Consider the following 20597-nt stretch of genomic DNA (forward strand, 5'->3'; position numbering starts at 1 on the left):
CCCGGAGCCACGAGCGAGTCCCCGGGGAGCTGGCGGCACCCGGCAGCGCAGAGGCGGCTGTGGGCAGGGCCCAGGCGGAGCCGAACGGGGCCCCACGCGGGCTGTGGGGCGCCCCACGGCGGGGCCAGACCCACGGCGGGGCCAGACCCACGGGAAAGACCCATGGCGGGGCCGGACCCACGGCACGGAGCCACGGCACAGATGGGCCCCGTGGCAGGGCCGGACGTGTAGCAGGGCCAGACCCGTGGCCAGGCCCCACGGCAGCACCGGCCCCACGGCAGCGATGGCGGCTGCACGTGCCCCACGGCAGGGCGACAGCAGGCACCGCTTATACCCCGGTCCATCCCCACGCCGGGCGCTGTTCATGCCTCGTTCCGGCCCCGCACCGGGCGCCGCAGCTCCGCTCTCCGGCAGGTCGGCGCGCCGGCGCCATGTTCAAGGAATACTTCCAGTACAAGGGCATCAGCTTCCCGGGGCTCATCTACTCGCCCCGCGCCCTGGAGGCCGCCCACAACGACTTCCAGGTGCTGGACGACGACGTCTTTAACGTCACCTACCAGAAGTCGGGTACGGGACCCCTGCGTCCGGATCCCCCCCCCCCCCAGCAGAGCAAGGGCCCGGACGCCTGGGCCGTCGCCGGCGGCGCTGATCCGGGCGCCCGCCGCGTCCGTGTCCCCCCCCGCATCCAGGCACCGTGTGGATGCTGGAGATCCTGAGCCTCATCCGGAGCGACGGGGACCCGAGCTGGTGCCGGACGGTGCCCAACTGGGACCGGGCGCCCTGGTTCGAGACGGTGCTGGGGCTGGGGCGGGCGCAGCGCAACCCGCCGCCCCGGCTCATCAGCTCCCACCTGCCCGTGCAGCTCTTCGCCAAGTCCTTCTTCAGCTCCAAGGCGAAGGTGGGGGCTGCTGGGGGAGGAGGGGAGGAGGGGGGGGGTCCTGCCGTGGGGCGCCCCGACCCACGCCGTGCCCCCCCCCGTGCCCCCCCCAGGTCATCTACACCGTGCGCAACCCCAAGGACGTGCTGGTCTCGCTCTACCACTTCGCCCAGATCTTCCGGCCCTACAAGGACCCCGGGAGCCTCGACCAGTTCCTGGACAAGTTCCTGGAGGGCGACGGTGCGCGGGGGGGGTTATGGGGGGGCTATGGGGGATACAGAGGGGCTATGGGGGGTCTGTGGGGGTCATAGAGGGGCTATGGGGGGATGTAGGGGGCTGTGGGGGGTCATAGAGGGGCTGTGGGGGGACATAGGGGCCTCTGGGTAGACATGGGGGGGCTATGGGGGACAAGGGGGCTATGGGGGGATGAGGGGGCTATGGGGAGAAATGTAGGGGGCTATGGGGGGCTGTGGGGGGGTCATAGAGGGGCTATGGGGGCAATATAGGGGGCTATGGGGTGCTGTGGGGGGAACCTGGGGGGCTCTGGGGGGGGACATAGAGGGCCTGTGGGGGGACATGGGGGGGCTATGAGGGGATGAGAGGGGGCTATGGGGGTCATAGAGGGGCTATGGGGGACAAGGGGACTATGGGGGGACGAGGGAGCTATGGGGGGGAATGTAGGGGGCTGTGGGGGGAACATGGGGGGCTCTGGGGGGAACATAGAGGGGCTATGGGAGGACATGGGGGCTATGGGGGTAACATGGGGGGCTGTGGGGGGACATGGAGGGGCTACAGGGGGGGTGAGGGGGCTATGGGGGGGGAATGGGGGGGCTACAGAGGGTAACATGGGCTGTAGGGGGGGAACCTGGGGACTATGGGGGGGACATGGGGGGGCCTGTGGGGGACAAGGGGGCTATGGGGGGGCTGTGGGGGGGGGACACGGGGGGCTGCAGGGGATCAGTGGGGGCCGGCAGGGTTGCTATGGGGGGAGCTTGGGGGGCTCTAGGGGGTAGCAAGGGGGGAGTGTGGGGGGGACGTGGGGGCTGTTCGGGGCCCCCCCGGCCCCGGGGGCAGAGGCGAGACGTGGGTCGCCCCCCCCGCCCCCCCCCCCCCCCCCAGTGCCCTTCGGCTCCTGGTTCGACCACGTGCGCGGGTGGCTGCAGCTGCGCGGCCGCGACAACTTCTTCTGCATCAGCTACGAGGAGCTGCAGCAGGTGCCACCGCCGCCGCGACGCTTCCGACCCGGTTCCGACCCGGTTCCGACCCACTGCGGGTGGTGCTGGGGGGATCCGGGGGGGCTGCGCCGGTTCCGACCCGCTGCGAGCGGTGCTGGGCGCTGGGGGGGTCTGGGGGGCTGTGACGCTTCCGACCTGGTTCCGACCCGGTTCCGACCCGGTTCCGACCCGCTGCGAGCGGCACTGGGCGCTGGGGGGGATCCGGGGGGCTGCGACGCTTCCGACCCGGTTCCAACCCGGTTCGGGTGGTGCTGGGTACCGGGGGGCTGCGCCGGTTCCGACTCAGTTCCGACCCGCTGCGAGCGGCGCTGGGCGCTGGGGGGATCCGGGGGGCTGCGCCGGTTCCGACTCGCTGCGGGCAGCGCTGGGTACCGGGGGGCTGGGCCGGTTCTGACCCGGTTCAGGAGGTGCTGGGTACCGGCAGGGTCCGGGCTGCTGGGCCTGCTTCTGACCTGATTCGGGTGGTGCTGGGCACCAGGGGGGCCCGGGGGGCTGCGCCGGTTCTGACCCGGTTCGGGTGGTGCTGGGCTCTGGGGGGTCCCGGGGGTCTGGGCCCAATTCTGACCCGTTTTGGGTGGCGCTGGGTACCGGGGCGGCTGCGCCGGTTCTGACCCGGTTCTGACCCGGTTCGAGTGGTGCTGGGTGCCAGGGGGGCCCGGGGGGCTGGGCCCAATTCTGACCCGGTTCGGGTGGTGCTGGGCGCTGGGGGGGCCCAGGGGGCTGCACCGGTTCTGACCCAGTTTGGGTGGCGCTGGGCGCCAGGCCAGCCCAAGGTGCTGGGCCCAATTCTGACCTGGTTCTGACCCGTTTTGGGTGGCGCTGGGCGCCGGGGGGGTCCCTGAGGCACTGGGCCTGGTTCTGCCCCGGTTCTGGCCTGGTTCTGACCCGGTTCGGGTGGTGCTGGGTGCCGGGGGGGGGGTCTCCAGGGTGCTGGGCCCAATTCCGCCCCGGTTCGGGCCTCGTTCTGCCCCGGTGCCGGGGCCGGGGGGGGGGTCCTGGGGTGCGGGGGGGTTTTGGGGTGGTCCCAGGGGTTTTGGGGGGTCCCGGGGGGTCCCGGGGGGGTCTGACCCGGTCCCACCCCCACGCAGGACCTGCGGGGCAGCGTGGAGCGGCTCTGCGCCTTCCTGGGCTGGCGGCTGGGCCGGTTCCGCCCCGGTGCCGGGTGCTGGGGGGTTTCGGGGGGTTTTGGGGTGTGGGGGGTTTTGGGGGGGGTCCCGGGGGGTTTGGGGGGTCCTGGGGGGGTCCCGGGGGGGTCCTGACCCGCTCCCGCCCCCCGCGCAGGACCTGCGGGGCAGCGTGGAGCGGCTCTGTGCCTTCCTGGGCCGGCGGCTGGGCTGGTTCTGCCCCGGTGCCGGGGGGTTTCGGGGTGTGGGGGGTTTTTGGGGGGGTTTTGGGGGGTCCCAGGGGGTTTCGGGGGGGTCCTGACCCCGCTCCCGCCCCCCGTGCAGGACCTGCGGGGCAGCGTGGAGCGGCTCTGCGCCTTCCTGGGCCGGCAGCTGGGCCGGTTCCGCCCCGGTGCCGGGTGCCGGGGGGTTTCGGGGGGTTTTGGGGTCCCGGGGTTTTTGGGGGGTCCCGGGGGGGGTTGGGGGGTCCCGGGGGGGTCCTGACCCTTTCCCGCCACCGCGCAGGACCTGCGGGGCAGCGTGGAGCAGCTCTGCGCCTTCCTGGGCCGGCGGCTGGGCCGGTTCCGCCCCGGTGCCGGGTGCCGGGGGGTTTCGGGGGGTTTTGGGGTCCCGGGGTTTTTTGGGGGGGGTCCCGGGGGGGTTTGGGGGGTCCCGGGGGGGTCCTGACCCGGTCCCGCCCCCCGTGCAGGACCTGCGGGGCAGCGTGGAGCGGCTCTGCGCCTTCCTGGGCCGGCGGCTGGGCCCGGCGGCGCTCGACGCCGTGGTGGCCAACGCCTCCTTCGCCGCCATGCGCCGCAACCGCATGAGCAACTTCAGCCTCTCGCCCGCCTTCATCCTCGACGTGCGGCGCACGCCCTTCCTGCGCAAGGGTGCGACTGGGGGCACTGGGAGGCACTGGGAGGCACTGGGAGCACTGGGGGGGACTGGGGATGGGGATGGGGAACGCCCTTCCTGCGCAAGGGTGCGACTGGGGGCACTGGGAGGCACTGGGAGCACTGGGGGGGACTGGGGATGGGGATGGGGAACGCCCTTCCTGCGCAAGGGTGCGACTGGGGGCACTGGGAGGCACTGGGAGGCACTGGGAGGCACTGGGGGGGACTGGGGATGGGGATGGGGAACGCCCTTCCTGCGCAAGGGTGCGACTGGGGGCACTGGGAGGCACTGGGAGGCACTGGGGGGACTGGGGATGGGGATGGGGAACCCCCTTCCTGCGCAAGGGTGCGACGGGGGCACTGGGAGGCACTGGGAGGCACTGGGAGGGACTGGGGGGACTGGGAATGGGGCTGGGGGGGGGGCCGGGAGGCCTGGGAGTGGGTTTGGGAGACTGGGGACACGGGACACTGGGGACACTGGGGACACTGGGAATGGCACTGGGGGCCCTGGCCCAGGTTGGGGGTTGCAGGGTTGGGGGGGTCTGGGGGAGTCTGCAGAGGTCGGGGGGATCAGGGGGCTCTGTGGGGCTGGGGGGGGTCCTGGGGGGTCCCAGGGGGTTCAGGGGGTCCCGGGGGGGTTCAGGGTCCCGGGGGGGTCCCGGAGGGGGTTCGGAGGGGCGCGGGGGGGTCCCGCACCCCCCCCCAGCGCCCCGCGGCCCGCAGGCATCGCGGGGGACTGGAAGAACCACGTGACGGCGGAGGGGGACCCGGGGCTCCGTGGGGCTGGGGGGGGTCCCGGGGGGTCCCGGGGGGGTTCAGGGGGTCCCGGGGGGGGGGTTCAGGGGCGCGGGGGGGGGTCCCGCACCCCCCCCCAGCGCCCCGCAGCCCGCAGGCATCGCGGGGGACTGGAAGAACCACGTGACGGCGGAGGGGGACCCGGGGCTCCGTGGGGCTGGGGGGGGTCCCGGGGGGTCCCGGGGGGGGGGTTCAGGGGGTCCCGGGGGGGGGTTCAGGGGCACGGGGGGGTCCCGCACCCCCCCCAGCGCCCCGCGGCCCGCAGGCATCGCGGGGGACTGGAAGAACCACCTGACGGCGGAGCAGAGCGCCCGCTTCGACCGCGTCTACCGCGAGCGCATGGCCGGCCTGGGCGTCGCCTTCCCCTGGGACGCCCCCGCGCCCCCCCCGGCGCCCCCCCCGGGGGCCCCCCCCGGACCCCCAGCCCGGGCCCTCACAGCAGCCCCCCCCCGCCCCCGCCGACCCCCAGACCCCCCCGGAGCCCTGAGCCGCGCCGGAGCTGGGGGCCGCCCGGACGCCTGGGCCCTCTGCCCGGCCAGGGGCAGGCTGGGGGGGGGCGGGCTGGGGGGGTTAGGGGCCCCCCCCGGGGGAGTGGGGGGGCCCTGGGGGCCCCAGATCGCACGCTTTGGGCCTATTCCAGCGGTTTTTAATAACCTCTGGGCCCCCCCCCCCCCCCCGTGGCATGTGATGGGTTTAGGCCCCCCCCGACCTGCCCGCCCAGGGGTGCCACGGGGCTGGGGGTGCCCTGAGGGGTCTTGGGGGGCTCCTGGGGGGGTTGGGGCGTCTCTGGGGGCCTTGGGGCCCCCCCAGGGGGTTTTGGGGTGCCCTGAGGGGTCTTGGGGGGCTCCTGGGGGGGTTGGGGCGTCTCTGGGGGCCTTGAGGCCTCCCCCCAGGGGGTCTTGGGGTGCCCTGAGGGGTCTTGGGGGGCTCCTGGGGGGGGTTGGGGTGCCCCCGGGGGGTTTTGGGGTGCTCCTGGGGATCTTGGGGCTCCCCCAGGGGTTCTTGGGGTGTCCCCTGGAGGGGTTGGGGTGCCCTGGGGGGGGCTGGGGTGCCCCCCCAGGGTTTTGGGCTTCCCCCCCAGGGGGTCTCAGGGTGCCCCCCCGGGGTTTTGGGGTGCCCCTGGGGGTGTTGGGCTGCCCCCCGGGGGTCTCAGGGTGCCCCCCGGGGTTTTGGGGCACCCCCGGGGCCGGGGCTCGCCTGGACGCAGGTGGCGCTCGGGGCCGGTCGACGAGGCTCCCGCGACGGTCCCGCGTCCCGGCAGGCGGCGAAGCCGAAGGTGTCGGGGTGCAGCTGGGCGGCGTCGGGGGGGACCCCGAATCCCCCTGCCCCCCCAAACCGCCCCCCACCCCCGCCGCGGCCCCCTTGCTCCTGTGGGGGACGCGGGAGACGACCCCCCGGCTCGGCAGGCGGCTCGGGGGGGGGGCTGGAGTCCGGCCCGACCTGCGGGGGGAGAAACAGGCGCAGTTTGGGGTGAAACAGGCGCAGTTTGGGGGTGACGCCCCCACTGTGTTGTGCCCCGGCTGTATCCCTCTGTCCCTGCGTCCTTCCATCCCTGCGTCCCTCCGTCCCTTCTCCGCCCCGGGGGGAGCCACCCCCCCCCCCGGGGCCCCCCAGCCCCCCACCGCTCCCCGAGGCGGCACTGGCCCGGACGCCTGGGTCCCGTGAGCACAACACGCTGCTTCTCCCCCCCGGGTGCGTCAAGTTCAAACTTTATTTTGTTCTTGTTGTTCCAAAAACAAGATTTTTTTTTTAAACCCTTAAAAACGATAAAAAAGGGGCCGAGAGGGGCCCGAGTCAATAAATTACTGCGGGCGGCGCCGGCCGCTCCGGCCCGGGCTCCGCGCCGCGTTTTCCCGGGCGCCGCCGAGCCGCGGCCGCGCTGCGGGCCCGGCGGGGCGCGAGGGAAGACCCGGCGCGGAGCCGCGCGCGCGGCTGGGAGCGGAGCGGAGCGATTAACTTAAGGCATTAAAAAATAACATTAATTAATTAATAATAATAACAATAATAAAATAAAAATAAAATAACGACAATAATACAATAACGGAGACCCGACGGTAATAAATAAATAAATAGCGCGTCGCATAAATAGGCCGGCTCGGCTCGGCTTGGGGGGGCCCGGACGCCGGGGCCCCCGGGCGGCCGCCCGCCCGCCCCCGCCCCCCGTCACAGCTTGTTGCGGAGGAGGACGAGGGCGCGCGAGGCCCAGTCCAGGTAGAGGTGGAAGCTGTGGAAGACGGCGTGGCTCGCCTGCACCGCTGCCCAGGGCGAGCCGGCGGGCGGCAGCGGCGGCAGTGGCGGCAGCGGCTCGCTGGGACGCGCCACGCTCAGGCGGGACAGCTGCGCGGGGGGGGGGGGGCGTCAGCCGCCGCCTCCGCCGCCGCTGGGGGGGGGGGTCGTGCGGGCAGAGCCACCCCCTGCGTGTGCAGCCCCCCCCCCCCGGCCGCCCCTGTGGGCGCACACATGCGTGGGCAGGCACCGTCCCAGTCCCTGCAGCCAGCAGCTGCCAAAGCCCCGCCCCGGCACGCAGGCCCCGCCCCGCGGTGCAGAAGCTGCGCCTCATTAATGCAAGCCACGCCCCACCAGGTGAAGCCACACACAATGCAGAAGCCCCGCCCTTCAGCCCCACCCCACGATGCAGCCCCCACCCAGCAGAAACCCCGCCCCACCCAAGCCCCGCCCCAAGACACAGAAGCATGGCGGTGCATAAGCCCTGCCCACTCCAAGCTCCGCCCTGCTGTGCAGCCCCTCCCACCCTGCTTAAGCCCCACCCACTCCACTGAAGCCCTGCCCACTCAGAGAAGCTTTGCCCTGCAGTGCAGTCCCACCCACCCCATTGAAGCCCCGCCCACCCCAGAGAAGCTGTCCCACGTGCAGCCCTGCATAAGCCCCGCCCCACCCCAGAGAAGCCCCGCCCACCCCAGAGAAGCTCTGCCCATGTGCAGCCCCGCTGAAGCCCCGCCCCCCCCACAGTGGGCACCCCGCCCACCCCAGAGAAGCTCTGCCCCACATTCAGCCCTGCTGAAGCCCCGCCCACCCAGAAGCCCCACCCACCCCAGAGAAGCTCTGCCCCATGTGCAGCCCCGCTGAAGCCCCGCCCCCCACAGCAGGCACCCCGCCCACCCCAGAGAATCTCTGCCCCACATTCAGCCCTGCTGAAGCCCCGCCCCACCCTACAGAAGCCCCACCCACCCCAGAGAAGCTCTGCCCTGCATGCAGCCCTGCAGCTCAGCCCCGCCCACCCCAGAGAAGGCCCGCCCCACCCCGCAGCTCAGCCCCGCCCCCCGGCTCAGCCCTGCCCCTACCAGGTGGTCGAGGCGGCGCAGCAGGCGGTCGAGGCGGGCGTGCAGGGCGCCCAGCTCGGGCTCCAGCGGCCGCAGCGCCGGCCCCGCGCGCCGCAGCCACTCCAGGTGCCGCTGGTAGCGCTGCAGGTCACCGCTGAGCCGCGCCAGCACCCCGGGCGCCTGCGGGACCCGTGTCACCGTCAGGGCCCGCGGGGGACCCCCGGGGGACCGCGCTCCCCTTGCAGACCCAAACCCGGACCCCCGGGGGACTCAGGCAGCCGGGAACCCCCCGCATCCCCCCCGTGGACCCAGGCGTCCGGGCTCCCCCCCCCCACGGACTCACGGGGGTCCCAGGCTCCCCCCCACTCCCCCATTGAAGGACCCCTGGGGGACTCAGGCAGCCGGGGACCCCCCTGCACCCACTCCCACGGACCCAGGTGTCAGGGCCCTCCCCGCGGGGGTCGCAGGCGTCCCCCCCCCCCCCCCCCCCCGCGGCGGCGGCTCACCTGGATGTTGGCCAGCTCCAGGGCGCCCATGGCGAGGACGGGCAGCGAGTCCAGCTTGTGCTCCCCCTCGGCCGGGAACCGCGACCTCTGCGGGGCGAGGAGGGCTCAGCCCCGCGTGGGGGGCACAGCGGGCCGGGGGGCAGAGCTGGGGGGCAGAGCTGGGGGCACAGCGGGCTGGGGGGGCAGAGCTGGGGGGCAGCGCAGGGGGCATGGTGGGCCAGGGGGGCAGAGCTGGGGGGCAGCGCGGGGGGCACGGCTGGGGGGCAGAGCTGGGGGGCAGCGCACGGGGGGCATGGTGAGCCTGGGGGCAGAGCTGGGGGGCAGCGTGGGGGGCACAGCGGGCCGGGGGGGCAGAGCTGGGGGGCAGCGCACGGGGGGCACGGCTGGGGGGCAGAGCTGGGGGGCAGCGCAGGGGGCACAGCAGGCCTGGGGGGCAGCGCGCCGTGGGGTGGGAGACCTGGGTGGGCCAGGGGGACGGGGTACGGGCGAGATGGGACAGAGTGGGGCAGGGTGCCGTGGGGCAGGATGCCATGGGGCAGAGCAGACCCAGGTGGGTCAGGGCACCGTGGGGCAGGCGGGATGGGGCAGCGGCGTGGGCAGGAGGCCGTGGGGCAGAGGAGACCCAGGTGGGCCGGGGTGCCGCAGGGCAGGTGGGCCGGGGCAGTGGGGGCAGGTTGCCGCGGGGCGGGCGCGGGGGCCGCGTGGGTCGCCGTGGGGCGCCGTGGGGCGCGCGGGGCGCGGCGGGTACCTACGAGGTGGGCGAGGAAGGCCTTGGTGTCGCTGAGCAGGGCCTTGGCCAGGTTGACGACGCTGTCGAGGTCGGCGCGGGCGTCGGGGGGCCGCGGGCGGGGGGCGGCCGCCGCCGGGGCCGGCCACAGGCTCAGCAGCGCCAGCAGCACCCGGCACGTGGCGCCTGCAAGAGGGGGGCGTCCGTGGGGCTGCGGGGGGGGCGGGGGGTCCCGCTGGGGGGGGGGGCCACGGCCGCGGGGGGAGGGTCCCACGGAACGGGGGGGCCCGACGCGAGGAGCCCGGCGACACCCGGGGAGCCCCACAGCGAGGAGCCGGCGGCGAGCGGCGGCCACGGAGTGGGGCCACGGAGCGGGGTGAGACCAGGAGCCACGGAGCGGGGCCACATCCCGCGGCCACGGAGCGGGGTGAGACCAGGAGCCACGGAGCGGGGCCACATCCCGCGGCCACGGAGCGGGGTGAGACCAGGAGCCACGGAGTGGGGCCACGTCCCGCGGCCATGGAGTGGGGTGAGACCAGGAGCCACAGAGCGGGGCCACATCCCATGGCCACGGAGCGGGGTGAGACCAGGAGCCACGGAGCGGGGCCACGTCCCGCGGCCACGGAGCAGGTGAGACCCCACAGCCGCAGCCGGGGGCCGGACCCTGCAGCCCCGAAGCAGCGCGGGACCCCCCAGCCGTGGGCGGAGCTGCGGCACCCAGGGAAGCGCTGGGCCGGTGCCGGTGCCGGTGGCAGGAGCGTGGCGCGGCACAGGGCACCCCGGCGTGCTGTGTGCTCCGGCGCATGGGGAAGCCCGGTGCCGGTGCCGGGTCCCGGTGCTGCACGGCGCGTGGCGCTCCGGCACGCTGCAAGGTCCGGGCGCGTGGGGAACCCGACGCAGCACCGCATGGGGCCACCCGGCGCGCGGAGGTCCGGCTGCACGGGGAAGCCTGGTGCCGGTGGCAGGTCCCGGCGCAGCACCGCATGGGGCCACCCGGCGCGCGGAGGTCCGGCTGCACGGGGAAGCCTGGTGCCGGTGGCGGGTCCCGGCGCGGCGCAGGGGGTCCTGGCGCGCTGAGGTCCAGCGCGCAGGGAAGCCTGGTGCCGGAGCCCAGCGCATCCCGGCGCACTGTGAGGTCCGGTGCACGCAGGGAAGCCCGGTGCCGGTGCTGGGGGCCTGGAGCATCCCGGCACACTGTGAGGTCTGGCGCACGGGGAAGCCCGGTGCTGGAGCCCAGCGCATCCCGGTGCGCTGAGGTCCAGCACGCGGGGAAGCCTGGTGCCGGTGCCGGGGCCCGGCGCATCCCGGCGCACTGTGAGGTCCGGCGCGCAGGGAAGCCCGGTGCCGGTGCCGGGGCCCGGCGCATCCCGGCGCGCTGTGAGGTCCGGCGCGCAGGGAAGCCCGGTGCCGGTGCCGGGGCCCGGCGCATCCCGGCGCGCTGTGAGGTCCAGCGCGCGGGGCCGCGCGGCACGGCGCGGCGCGGCGCAGCTGGAAAGAGTGATGCGGGGCGGTGAGTCAAGGTGGTTTCATGGAAAAGGAGCCGTGTGCGCCGAGGCGCCGCTCCCCGCGGAGGAGCCCGCGGCACCGCTCCAGCGCCCGGCGCCGCCCGCCGCACACGCGTGTGGGGCACGCGCATGTCTGTGTGTGTGTGTGTGCACGCGTGTGTGTGTGGCAGGCGTGTACCTGAGACACCTGTGTGTGTGTGTGCGCGCGCAGGGTGTCCGTGTGCGCCTGCATCTGTGGGCACACTGTGCCCGTGCGTGCACACGCGTGTCTGCGTGTGATGTGGCTGTGCATGCACGTGTGCCTGTGCGTGCGTGTGCCCATGTGTGCACGCGTGTCCGTGCAGCACCTGTGTGTCCACGCAGGCGTGCGTGTGTGCGTGCACGTGTGGGCGCCTCCAGGTGTGCTCACACCTGGGTGTGCGTGTGCACACGTGTGCACCTGCATCATGTGTGTCTGCACGCACACGTGTGTCCATGCGTGCACACCTGCGCGTGTGCGCGTCCGTGCACAGGAGCGGGTGTCCGTGCACGCACAGCTGTGTCCGTGCACACGAGCAGGTGCCACCGCGCGTGTGCGTGTGTGTGTGTGCGCACAAGCGTGTGCTGGTGCCGTCACGCGTGCGTCTCCCCGGGTGCGAGCGCCCAGCGGGGCCGGGAGGGTCCCTGTGCCGGGTGGGAGCTGGGGCCGGGCCGGGTCTCACCGCGCCGCACGGCTCCAAGCCGCACGGTGCCGCACCGCACCGCGCCGTGTCACACTGCCCCGCGCCGTGCCGCACCGCACCGCGCCGTGTCACACTGCCCCGCGCCGTGCCGCACCGCACCGCGCCGTGCTGCACCATGCCGTACCGCACCACGCCGCACCACACCACGCTGTGCCGTGCCACGCTGCCCTGTGCTGTGCCACACGTCGCCACGCCGTGCTGCACCGTGCCGTGCAGTGCCACACCACACCGTGCCAGCCGGGCCGTGCCACGCCGGGCCACGCCACGCCACACCACACCACACCACAGCGTGCCAGGCCGGACCACGCCATGCTGGACCATGCTGTGCCGAGCTGCACCACGCCGTGCGATGCCAGGCCGGGCCACGCCGGGCCATGCCGTGCCGAGCCAAGCCGAGCCGAGCCGTGCCGGGGGGCAGCGAGGCGCGGCCGCCGCGGGCAGGTGCGCTCAGCGCCCAGGAATGAGCGGCGCGGGGCGGCTCGGCGGGCCGGGGCCGTTTGCGGTTTGAGGCGCGGCGGCGGCGGCGGCAGCTGCTCGCGCCCCCGAGGCCCCGGGGCGGTGCTCGCCAGGCCCCGCTCCCCCCACGCCGGGCACCGGGGCTCCGAGCGGCGCGGGCGCGACGGCACGGCCAGGATGCGGGGCTGCGCTGCAGCCGTGCGGGGCAGCGCCCGGGACCCCGGCGGGACACCCGGGGGCGCTGGGACCCCCCGCCCCGCGGCATGGGACGCCCCCGGGGGGCCGAGGCAGCACTTACTTGTCATGACGGGGCGGCGGGCGCGGGCGGAGGCGGCAGCGTCCTTCCCCGGGCGCCAGGTAGTGCCGGGGGTCGCGGCCGGGACGCCGGGGCTCCTCGCGGGCTGCGGGCGCCGCGCGCCGGGGCTGGGGGGGCCGCGCCGCAGCCCCGACCCTTCGCACCTGCGCTGCCACCCCTCGCCGGGGCCGGGGGGGCTGCGGGGCGGCGTGGGGGGGTCCTGCCCTCGCCCCGCGCTCGGGGGCACGCTCACACTCGCTCGCACACTCGCTTGCACGCACACACTCGCTCTCTCGCACACTCGCTGGCGCTCACACACTCGCTCTCTCGCACAGCCGCTCACTCTCACTCACTCTCACTCACTCACTCTCACTCACTCTCGCTCTCGCTCGCGCTCGTGCTCCCGCTGGCGCCCCGAGCCGCCCCGAGCCGCGGAGCGAGGCGGCCGCCGGCGGAGGGCCGTGGCCGGGCGGGCGGGCGGGTGGGTGCGTGCGTGCGGGCGGGCGCCTGTCCCCCGCATGATGCCCCGCCGCGCTCCGGCCCTTATATCCCGGCGCGGGTCCCGCTATGTGTGTGTTTGCGGATGACACACGTTTGAGTCATGGCTTTTCCATTCAGCAACACACACACCAGGCGAAGGGAAGGGAGAGAAAAAAAAGCCCGAAAAAAGAAAAAAAGCAAAAAAGCCCCAAACACGCGCGACCACTGCCCGGCGCGGCGCGGGGGGGGGGGGCCGACGCGCCGGGGCCCCCCGGGCGGGCGCGGGGGGGCGGCGGGTCGCGGCCGGGGGCAGGACGGCGGCGGGGCCGGGCCGGGGCCGGGGCCGGGCCGGGTCGGGGCAGCCCGGGGCGGGCGGGGCTCCGCGGTCCAGCCCCCGCCCGGCCCCCGCCCCGCCCGCCGCCGCCCCGCGCCGCCGCCGCCGCCGCCGCCGGAGCCGCCGCTGCGCTGCGAGCCGCGGGCGCGACCCGGGGGGGGTCGTTGCGCCCCGGGGGGGGGGGGGGGTCGCTGCCCCGCAGCCGGGGGTCACGTCAGTGCCGCCCACGCGCGGCGCCGGGACCGAGCTTCCCCCCGCGGCAGGGCCGGGGCAGCGCGGGGACCCCCCGCTCCACGGGCAGCCGCGGGGTTCGCTGGAGCCGGGCCCCGACGGACGGGGCCTGCCCGGACGCCGGGGCCCCTGCACCGGGGGGGGGGGGCCGGACTCCTGGGCCCCTGCCCGCGAGGGCGGCTGAGTCAGGGCGGTGTGAGCGGCCGGGGGGGGGGGGGAGCCCCGTCCCCCGCCCGCCGCGGCGCTTCAAAGCGGCGGCCGGAGCCCGCGGCCCGCGTGGGCCGGCGCTGCGTGCGCAGCTGCCCCCCCCCCCCAATCCCCCCCCGGGGCAGTTGCACAACGGCCCCGCGCAGGTACCCGCCCCCCCCCCCGCGCTGACTCAAAGCCCCCCCGGCTCCGCGCGGCCTCCGAGTCACCGGCCCGGCCGCAGCCGCGGGACCCCCCGGCCCGGCGATGTGTCACCCCCCCCCCCGGGCCGCCGCGCGCGTCACCGCCGCCCCCCCCCGGCCGCGGGGCTCCCGGGGGGGGGGGAGCGGCGGGGCCCCCGCACCCCCGGGCGGCCTGCAGGTGCCTCGGCGCGGGGCCCCGGCTGGGGGCCGCTGGGGCAGGGCTGCCCCCGGCGCACAGCCCCCGCGGCGAGGGCGCCCGGAGCCCCCCGGGCGCGGTGGCCGCGTGCGGGGCGGGGGGCGGCGGGGGGGCGGCGCGGACGTGCGAGGGCCCGGCGGCGGCGGCGGCGGCGGCGGCGGCGTGCCGGGGGGGCCCGGCGCCAAGGCAAACACCCGCTGCGAGGGTAAATATTTGGCTCCCAGGTGACGGCGGGCAGCGGCGCTCGCTGCTGGCCGCCCGCCCGCGGCCTCCTGCCCTCACCTGGCGCCCGCGGCCCGGCCCCGCCGAAGCCTGCGCCGCGCTGTGCCGCGCCGGACGCGCTGCCCGGGGCTGTGGCGGCGGCGTGCGCCCGCGCCGCGCTCCTCTCCCCGCCGCCGTCCGTCCCTGCGGCGACTCGGCGCTGCCGCCGCCGCCGGACGGCACCTCGGGGGCGCGCGGGTGCCGGGCGGGACGTCTCCGCGCCGAGGTGCCCCCGGCACCCCCGGGCGGGGAAGCCCCGGCTGCGACCGGGCCCCCGCGGAGGGGCGGTGCGGGAGCCGCGGCAGAGACGGTGGCACCGGGCGGGACGCGGCTGCGGGGGTGACTCTGTGAAGAGCCCCCGATACGGGCGGGAAGGGGGCGACCGCTCGGAAGAGCCTCCGATCCGGGTGGGAAGGGGGCGACCCCTCGGAAGAGCCCCCGATCCGGGCGGGAAGAGCCCCCGGGAGCCTGGCACTGCTCAGAAGGGCAGTGAAACCCAACGCTGAAATCCGGGACAACCGGCGGCAGCCAACACCGCGCGCTACAGTGAACTGCGGCACGCTGTAACGCTCTGTCGAACAGGCAGAAAGGACTCAAGGGAGGCTGGATGGCTCCCGGCACACGGAGCCCGTGGGGCTGAGGACACCGGACGCTGCGCGGCCACGCGGCTGGGACGGGCCCCCGTGGCACCCGCTCTGCCAGGTGGCGGAGGGCTGCGTGCGTCTGGCTGTGCGTCTGGCTGTGCGTCTGGCTGTGTGTCTGGCTGTGCATCTGGCTGTGCGTCCGGCTGTGCTGTTGCACAGGGCACGGGGTTGCTGGCACTGTGGCAGTGTCCGGACACCGCACGGGCCTGGGGAGACCGGTCGCTGCCGGAGGCATGAGCCTGGACCAGGGCGGACGGATGAGCCACACCGCGCCGCGCTGTGCCGCGCCGCGCCGGGGGGGCTCCACGGCAGGCCGGGTGCCGGCCGCGGCAGGAGCGAGGGAGCGGGCGCCGCAGCCCGGCTTCCCCCTTCCGCCGGCGGCTCCCTCCGCCTGCCCTGGGGAGGAAGCGGGCAGGGGACGTGCGTCAGGGGAGGCCAGCGCTGACGCCCGAGGAGGCTGCGCGGAGCGCGGGGGCCCTCGAGGACGCACGGCTGCACCGGCGGCCCCGGCCCCCACTGCCCTCCCGGCGGCCCCCCCGGGCCTCTGCGCCCCCAGGGCTGCCGGCCGCCCCCCGGCCCCCCCCGGCCGAGCGCGAGCGGGGCGGTGGCGTCAGCGCCGCGGCTCGCACAAACATATGGTTCATATCCGCGGCCCCCCCGGCGCGGCCGCGCACACGCACCGGGGCGCGCGCACACGCACGCAGGCACACGCGCCCGCCGGCGCTGAATACACAGGAAGCCGGGGCTGCCCCGCGGGGGGGGGGGGGGGCGCCTTTGACGCAAATGCCCCCGGCCGGCCCTGCCGGGGCAGGCCCCGGCGCACCGCAAGGCGGGGGGGGGGGGGGCTGGCCCCGAGCCCTGAGGTTTGGCCGGGGCGGGCTGGCGGGGGGACGGACGGGGAGGGGGGCCGGCCGGACAGATGGAGAGCCGCGTGGGGGGAGCCGCGCCGGGAGCCGGGAGCCGGGAGCCGGGCGCGGGGGGGGGGCGCCCCGCGGTGCTGGCCCCCCCGCCGCCGAGCCGGGGCCCACCCGCGGCGCTGCCCCCTGCCCGGGGACGCCCTGGCCGGGCGAGGGAATCCCGGCGGGCTGCCCCGCCTCCGCCTGCGTCTAGACATGCCGGGAAGCGCCGGGCCAGGGCGGGCGGGGTCTGGCGCCCGCCCTCGCGGAGCTGATGAGTCGGGCCGCGCCGGCAGCGAGCGGCGGCCGGGGGAGGCGCGCGGGGCCCCGGCGTCCTGCTCCCCGGGGCGCCCCTGCTCCCGGCCGGGCGGCGCTGCCGGGGCGCCGTTCCCCGCGGGCCCCGGCGGCCTCCGCAGACCCCCCCGGGCCCCGGTTGGGCTCCGGCACTGCACAGCCCTGCCCGGCGGCTGGCCCGGCTCCGGCTCCGGCAGCTGAACCCTCCTGAGCGGGAGCACGGACGGGACCTGCCGGCGGCTCCCTGCCCCTCGCCTGCCCAGGGGCTCGGCTCCCGGCCCCCTTCCCCTTTCCTGTCCCCCCGGAACGGGGCAGGAACCCAGAGTGCCGGCGCCGCTCCCGGCAGCGCTGCTGTCAGGGGCGCTCGGGAAAGGGGGAAGCGGCGCGGTGCCGCTCCGCTTGGGGAGGCTGTTTGGAGACGGCCACGTGCGGGGCGGCGCAGCAGGGCACCGGGAGGGCAGCTCCGCACATCTCAGCACCACGCGGGCCCTTACAACACCCCCCGACAACCCCTCACAAAACGCGGTATCGATAGGGACACAGTACAACGTGCAGTGTGCGCACAACGCAACGCAACACAACACAACAGCACACCCCTGGGGTTCGCCGCAGTCCCGCGCAGCACCCGTGGGGAGACGCAGCACCGCACGGTCACGCCTGGGCCGTGGGCCGGTGTTGCGGGGGGGCACGGAGCTCCCCGCTGGCAGAGTCGTGCAGCGCCGCGCAGCACGCCAGGCCGCGCGCAGGCCCGGTCCTGCCCACTGACCCCTACGCTCCTGGAGGAAAGGTGCGCACCGCAGCGCAGCCCAGCCCAGCCCAACCCAAGTATGTGGAGCGCGCGGGCTCCTCCGGAAAGCGCCCGCTGAGGCGCACGTTACGGGACATTGCGGCAAGGAGCAACGGGAGAGGGAGGGAGCCGGTGCGAGTACTGTGTGTGTGTGTGCATCACGCGTGTGTGCCTGTGTGTGAGCACATGTATGTGTGCACTGGGGCGGTATGTGGCTCTGTGCACCAGCATGTGCAGATGTGTGTGTATATACGTGTGTATCTGCATTTCTACATGTGTGTATGTGTGCATGTGCATCTGTATGTCTGTGTGTGTGTGGGGGGGGGTCTGTGTGCATTCCTCTGTGTGCGTGTCCGTGGCCCTGCGTGTCCGGCTCCCTGGGTGGCTCCGCGTGTCCACGTGGGAGCGCCCGCGCGGCCCCGGGCTTCCGCAGGCCGCCGCAGCGGCGCCCCCCGGCGGCGCAGCCCCGCACCGCAGCGAGCCCGGCGCAGGGCGGAGGGGAGGCGGGGCCGGAGCGGCGGAGGGGCGGGGCCGGAGCGGCAGGTGGAGAGGCGGGACCAGGAGGCGGAGAGGCGGGGCCGGGAGGCGGAGAGGCGGGGCCGGAGCAGCGGAGAGGCGGGGCCGGGAGGCGGAGAGGCGGGGCCGGAGCAGCGGAGAGGCGGGGCCGGGAGGCGGAGACGGACAGCCGGGCACCGCGGCGGCGCCGGGCCGAGGGGAGCCGCAGCGCGGGGGCTCCCGGGGAGGGGAACCGGGCCCGGGGGTGCCCGGCGCGGGCAGGGCGGCCCCCGGCGAGGCGCGGGGGGGGCAGTGCCCGAGCCCCCGCGCGGAGGTGAGCGCCGGCCGCGGGGGAGGCGCTGGTCAGCTCCAGGGGGCTCCGGGCTCCCCCCCGCGGGGGCCGGGGCGGGAGGGGACGTGGACGCGGCCGCGGCCCCGTTCCCGAGCGCTCGCTGGCTTCTCCCGACGCAGCGTTTCAGAGACAAGGCGCCTCCTCCCCGGGCAAAACGCTCCCCGTTCCGAACAAGTGGAACTGTCTCGCTCACTGTGTCCGAGAGTCCTGTCGCCCGGGAGCGGCCCGCGGTCCCTCCGGCTGTCAGGGCGCAGCTGCCGCGGCCGGGTGCCGGGGGCGGCGGCCAGTCCGCTCCCCGCGGAAACGCTCCGGCGGCATCTTCAAGTCTGCGTTAACCGGGAGAAAGAGCTGAGCGGCCTCCTCGCCTTCCCCGAAAGCAGCACCGAGGGACTGGAGCCCCCCGGGCAGCCCCAACGTCCCCTCGGAGCCCCCCGGGCAGCCCCAACGTCCCCTTGGAGCCCCCTAACCAGCCCCAACGTCCCCTTGGAGCCACCAATGTCCCCTCAGAGCCCCCCAGGCAGCCCCAACGTCCCTTCAGAGCCCCCCGGGCAGCCCCAATGTCCCCTCGGAGCCCCCCAGGCAGCCCCAATGTCCCCTCAGAGCCCCCCAACATCCCTGTCCCAGGGGATGGAGGTTTTCTGGTGGAGCCCGCGAGCCGGAGGAAGGCTTGGACGGACGGCATTTCCCTCAGGGGGAAGCGGACAGGGCGTTTCAGGGGCCGAAGCTCTCACCATGCTGCCTGTGGCCTCCGATGCCGGTGCTGGGGGGAGCGCGGCGAGGGGTTGCTTTGATTTGGGGGCGAAGGGAGAAGAGGGGAGATGGGGAGGGTGGGATGGGGCAGGAGGGAGCAGGAGCTCTAGGGAGGTGAGCCTGGGGCTGGGTCCCGGCCCGGGGGGGCTGCGGGGGCTGCTGAGGGGAGCTGATTTGGGGGGCTGGTTCTGGGGCGGGGGGGGAAGCCAGGTTTGGGGTGAGGACCCCCAGTTAGGGGGCTGTGGGGAGGACGAGGGACCATGGCTTGGGAACTGTGAGGTGGAAGGGTCCTGTTGGGGTCTCTGAGGGGAGGTTGGGGTTTCTGAGGAGATATTGGGCGTCTCTGAGGGGAGGTTGGGGTCTCTGAGGGGAAGCTGGGGCTGACTGGGGTCTCTGAGGGGAGTTTGGGGGATCTGAGGGGAGTTTGGGGTCTCTGAGGGGATACTGGGGGTCTCTGAGGGGAGTTGGGGGTCTCTGAGGGGAGGTTGGGGTCTCTGAGGAGATTTTGGGGGATCTGAGGGGATACTGGGGGTCTCTGAGGGCAGGTTGGGGTCTCTGAGGGGAAAGTGGAGGTCTCTGAGGGGAGGTTGGGGTCTCTGAGGGGAGCTCGGGGCGCTCTGAGGGGAGTTTGGGGGATCTGGGGGGATATTGGGGTCTCTGAGGGGAGGTTGAGGTCTCTGAGGAGGAAGTGGGGGTCTTCGAGGGGAGTTTGGGGGATCTGAGGGGAGAGTGGAGGTCTCTGAGGGGAGGTTGAGGTCTCTGAGGGGAGCTCGGGGCGCTCTGAGGGGAGGCTGCTCGGGGGGCGGGGTCAGCCCGCTGCGCGTTCTGATTGGCTCGGGCTCCCCCTTCCCGCCAAAACACCCCCCTCCCCTGCCCGCGAGGGCGCCGCCACCGTTGCTCCTAACGGCCACGAGGGGGAGGGGAGGGCGGTGCAGCGCGAGAGGGCTCTCCGCGCTCTCATTGGCTCGCGCCCTCGGCGGCGGGAAGGGCTCGGCCAATGGGAGCGCTGGCCGCGGTGCCGTGGGCGGGCCCGGCTCTGAGGGAAGAGAGGCAGCCATGGCGGCGGGTGCCTGCGAGGGTCGCGGTCGCGGTCTGGGGTTGTGTGGAGGGGGGGGATCGGGCAGGCCTGGAGGGGGACCGGGCCGAGGGTTATGTGTGAATGTGGGGGGAGCCCGGTGGGGCAGGCGCCTCCCTTCTGCGCTGGCGCCATCTGGGCCGTGTGACAGTGGGGCCGCAGCGGCTGCTGTGGGCAGGGTCCGAGCCGGGGCTCTGGGGTCCCCACAGCTGAACCTGCCTCCTTCCCCGCAGCCGTGCAGTGTGTCTCGGACGCCGGGGACAAGAAGGGTCCCAGGGGAGCCCTGAGCCATTACTTGACGGCCCCGTTCGACTCCCGCTTCCCCAACGCCAACCAGACCCGCAACTGCTTCCAGAACTACCTGGGTGAGTCTCGGGGGAGGCCGCGGGGTACCCAGGGGTCTCTTATTGCGCCTGGGGAGCCGGGATTTGGGGGGCAGAGGCATCTTGTCTGGGAGGGACAGGGGTGCTTGACCCCTCACTGATGCCCCCGCAGACTGTCACCGCTGCATGAAGACCCTGACGGCAAAGCGCCGGGACGTCACCCCGTGTCTCTGGTACTTCCGGGTCTTCAAGTCCATCTGCCCCACTTTTTGGGTAGGTAGGGCAGGGCCCAGGGGCGGCTTGGGACTGGGAAGCCTGCGTCCCCCTTCTTCTAGCTCCGCGTGGCTCCGTGAGCCAGGCCTGCTCTTCCCCGAGCGCCTGGGCCGGGATCCGAGCCGGTGCCCTCAGGTGGACATGCGCCTGCCGCCAGGCCCTCCACCCTGTCCACGCGTCTTCCTCCCAGATCCAGTGGTGGGATGAGCAGCGGGAAGAAGGAACCTTCCCCGGCAGGATCTAGGCCCAGGCACCAGTCGGACTGAGCGACCCTAGGCATCCCTGGCTCCGGCCTCCTTCCCCGCCGCGGGGACATCCGCGCTCGCTGCCGCCTCACAATAAAGCGCCTGTGCACCGTCCATCCCGCGTCCGCGTGTGCCGCGCTCTGCCTGGCCCGGGGCCAGCCCCGCCGCTCCTCGCCC

The 20597-nt window shown here is 75.0% G+C and overlaps 2 protein-coding genes across 2 annotated transcripts; one reads left to right on the top strand and one right to left on the bottom strand.

Moving 5' to 3' along the window:
* Nucleotides 1–276: 276 nt before the first annotated feature.
* SULT2B1 (sulfotransferase family 2B member 1) lies at nucleotides 277–5390 on the top strand. The gene is made up of 7 exons (XM_067314293.1): nucleotides 277–567; nucleotides 690–898; nucleotides 991–1117; nucleotides 1997–2091; nucleotides 3925–4105; nucleotides 5169–5281; nucleotides 5373–5390. Exons 1-7 carry the CDS (start codon nucleotides 432–434, stop codon nucleotides 5388–5390), a joined length of 879 nt encoding a protein of 292 aa, XP_067170394.1. The 5' UTR covers nucleotides 277–431.
* Nucleotides 5391–7066: 1676 nt separating this feature from the next.
* Nucleotides 7067–11965, bottom strand: IL11 (interleukin 11). Its single transcript, XM_067314294.1, has 5 exons — nucleotides 11704–11965; nucleotides 9443–9603; nucleotides 8691–8777; nucleotides 8206–8364; nucleotides 7067–7240 (listed from the first exon to the last, which is right to left on the bottom strand). The coding sequence occupies exons 1-5, from the start codon at nucleotides 11963–11965 to the stop codon at nucleotides 7067–7069; spliced, it is 843 nt and encodes a 280-aa protein (XP_067170395.1).
* Between the last annotated feature and the right edge of the window lie 8632 nt (nucleotides 11966–20597).

Source organism: Apteryx mantelli, chromosome 34 (assembly GCF_036417845.1).
Source record: "Apteryx mantelli isolate bAptMan1 chromosome 34, bAptMan1.hap1, whole genome shotgun sequence".
Lineage (NCBI taxonomy): Eukaryota > Metazoa > Chordata > Aves > Apterygiformes > Apterygidae > Apteryx > Apteryx mantelli.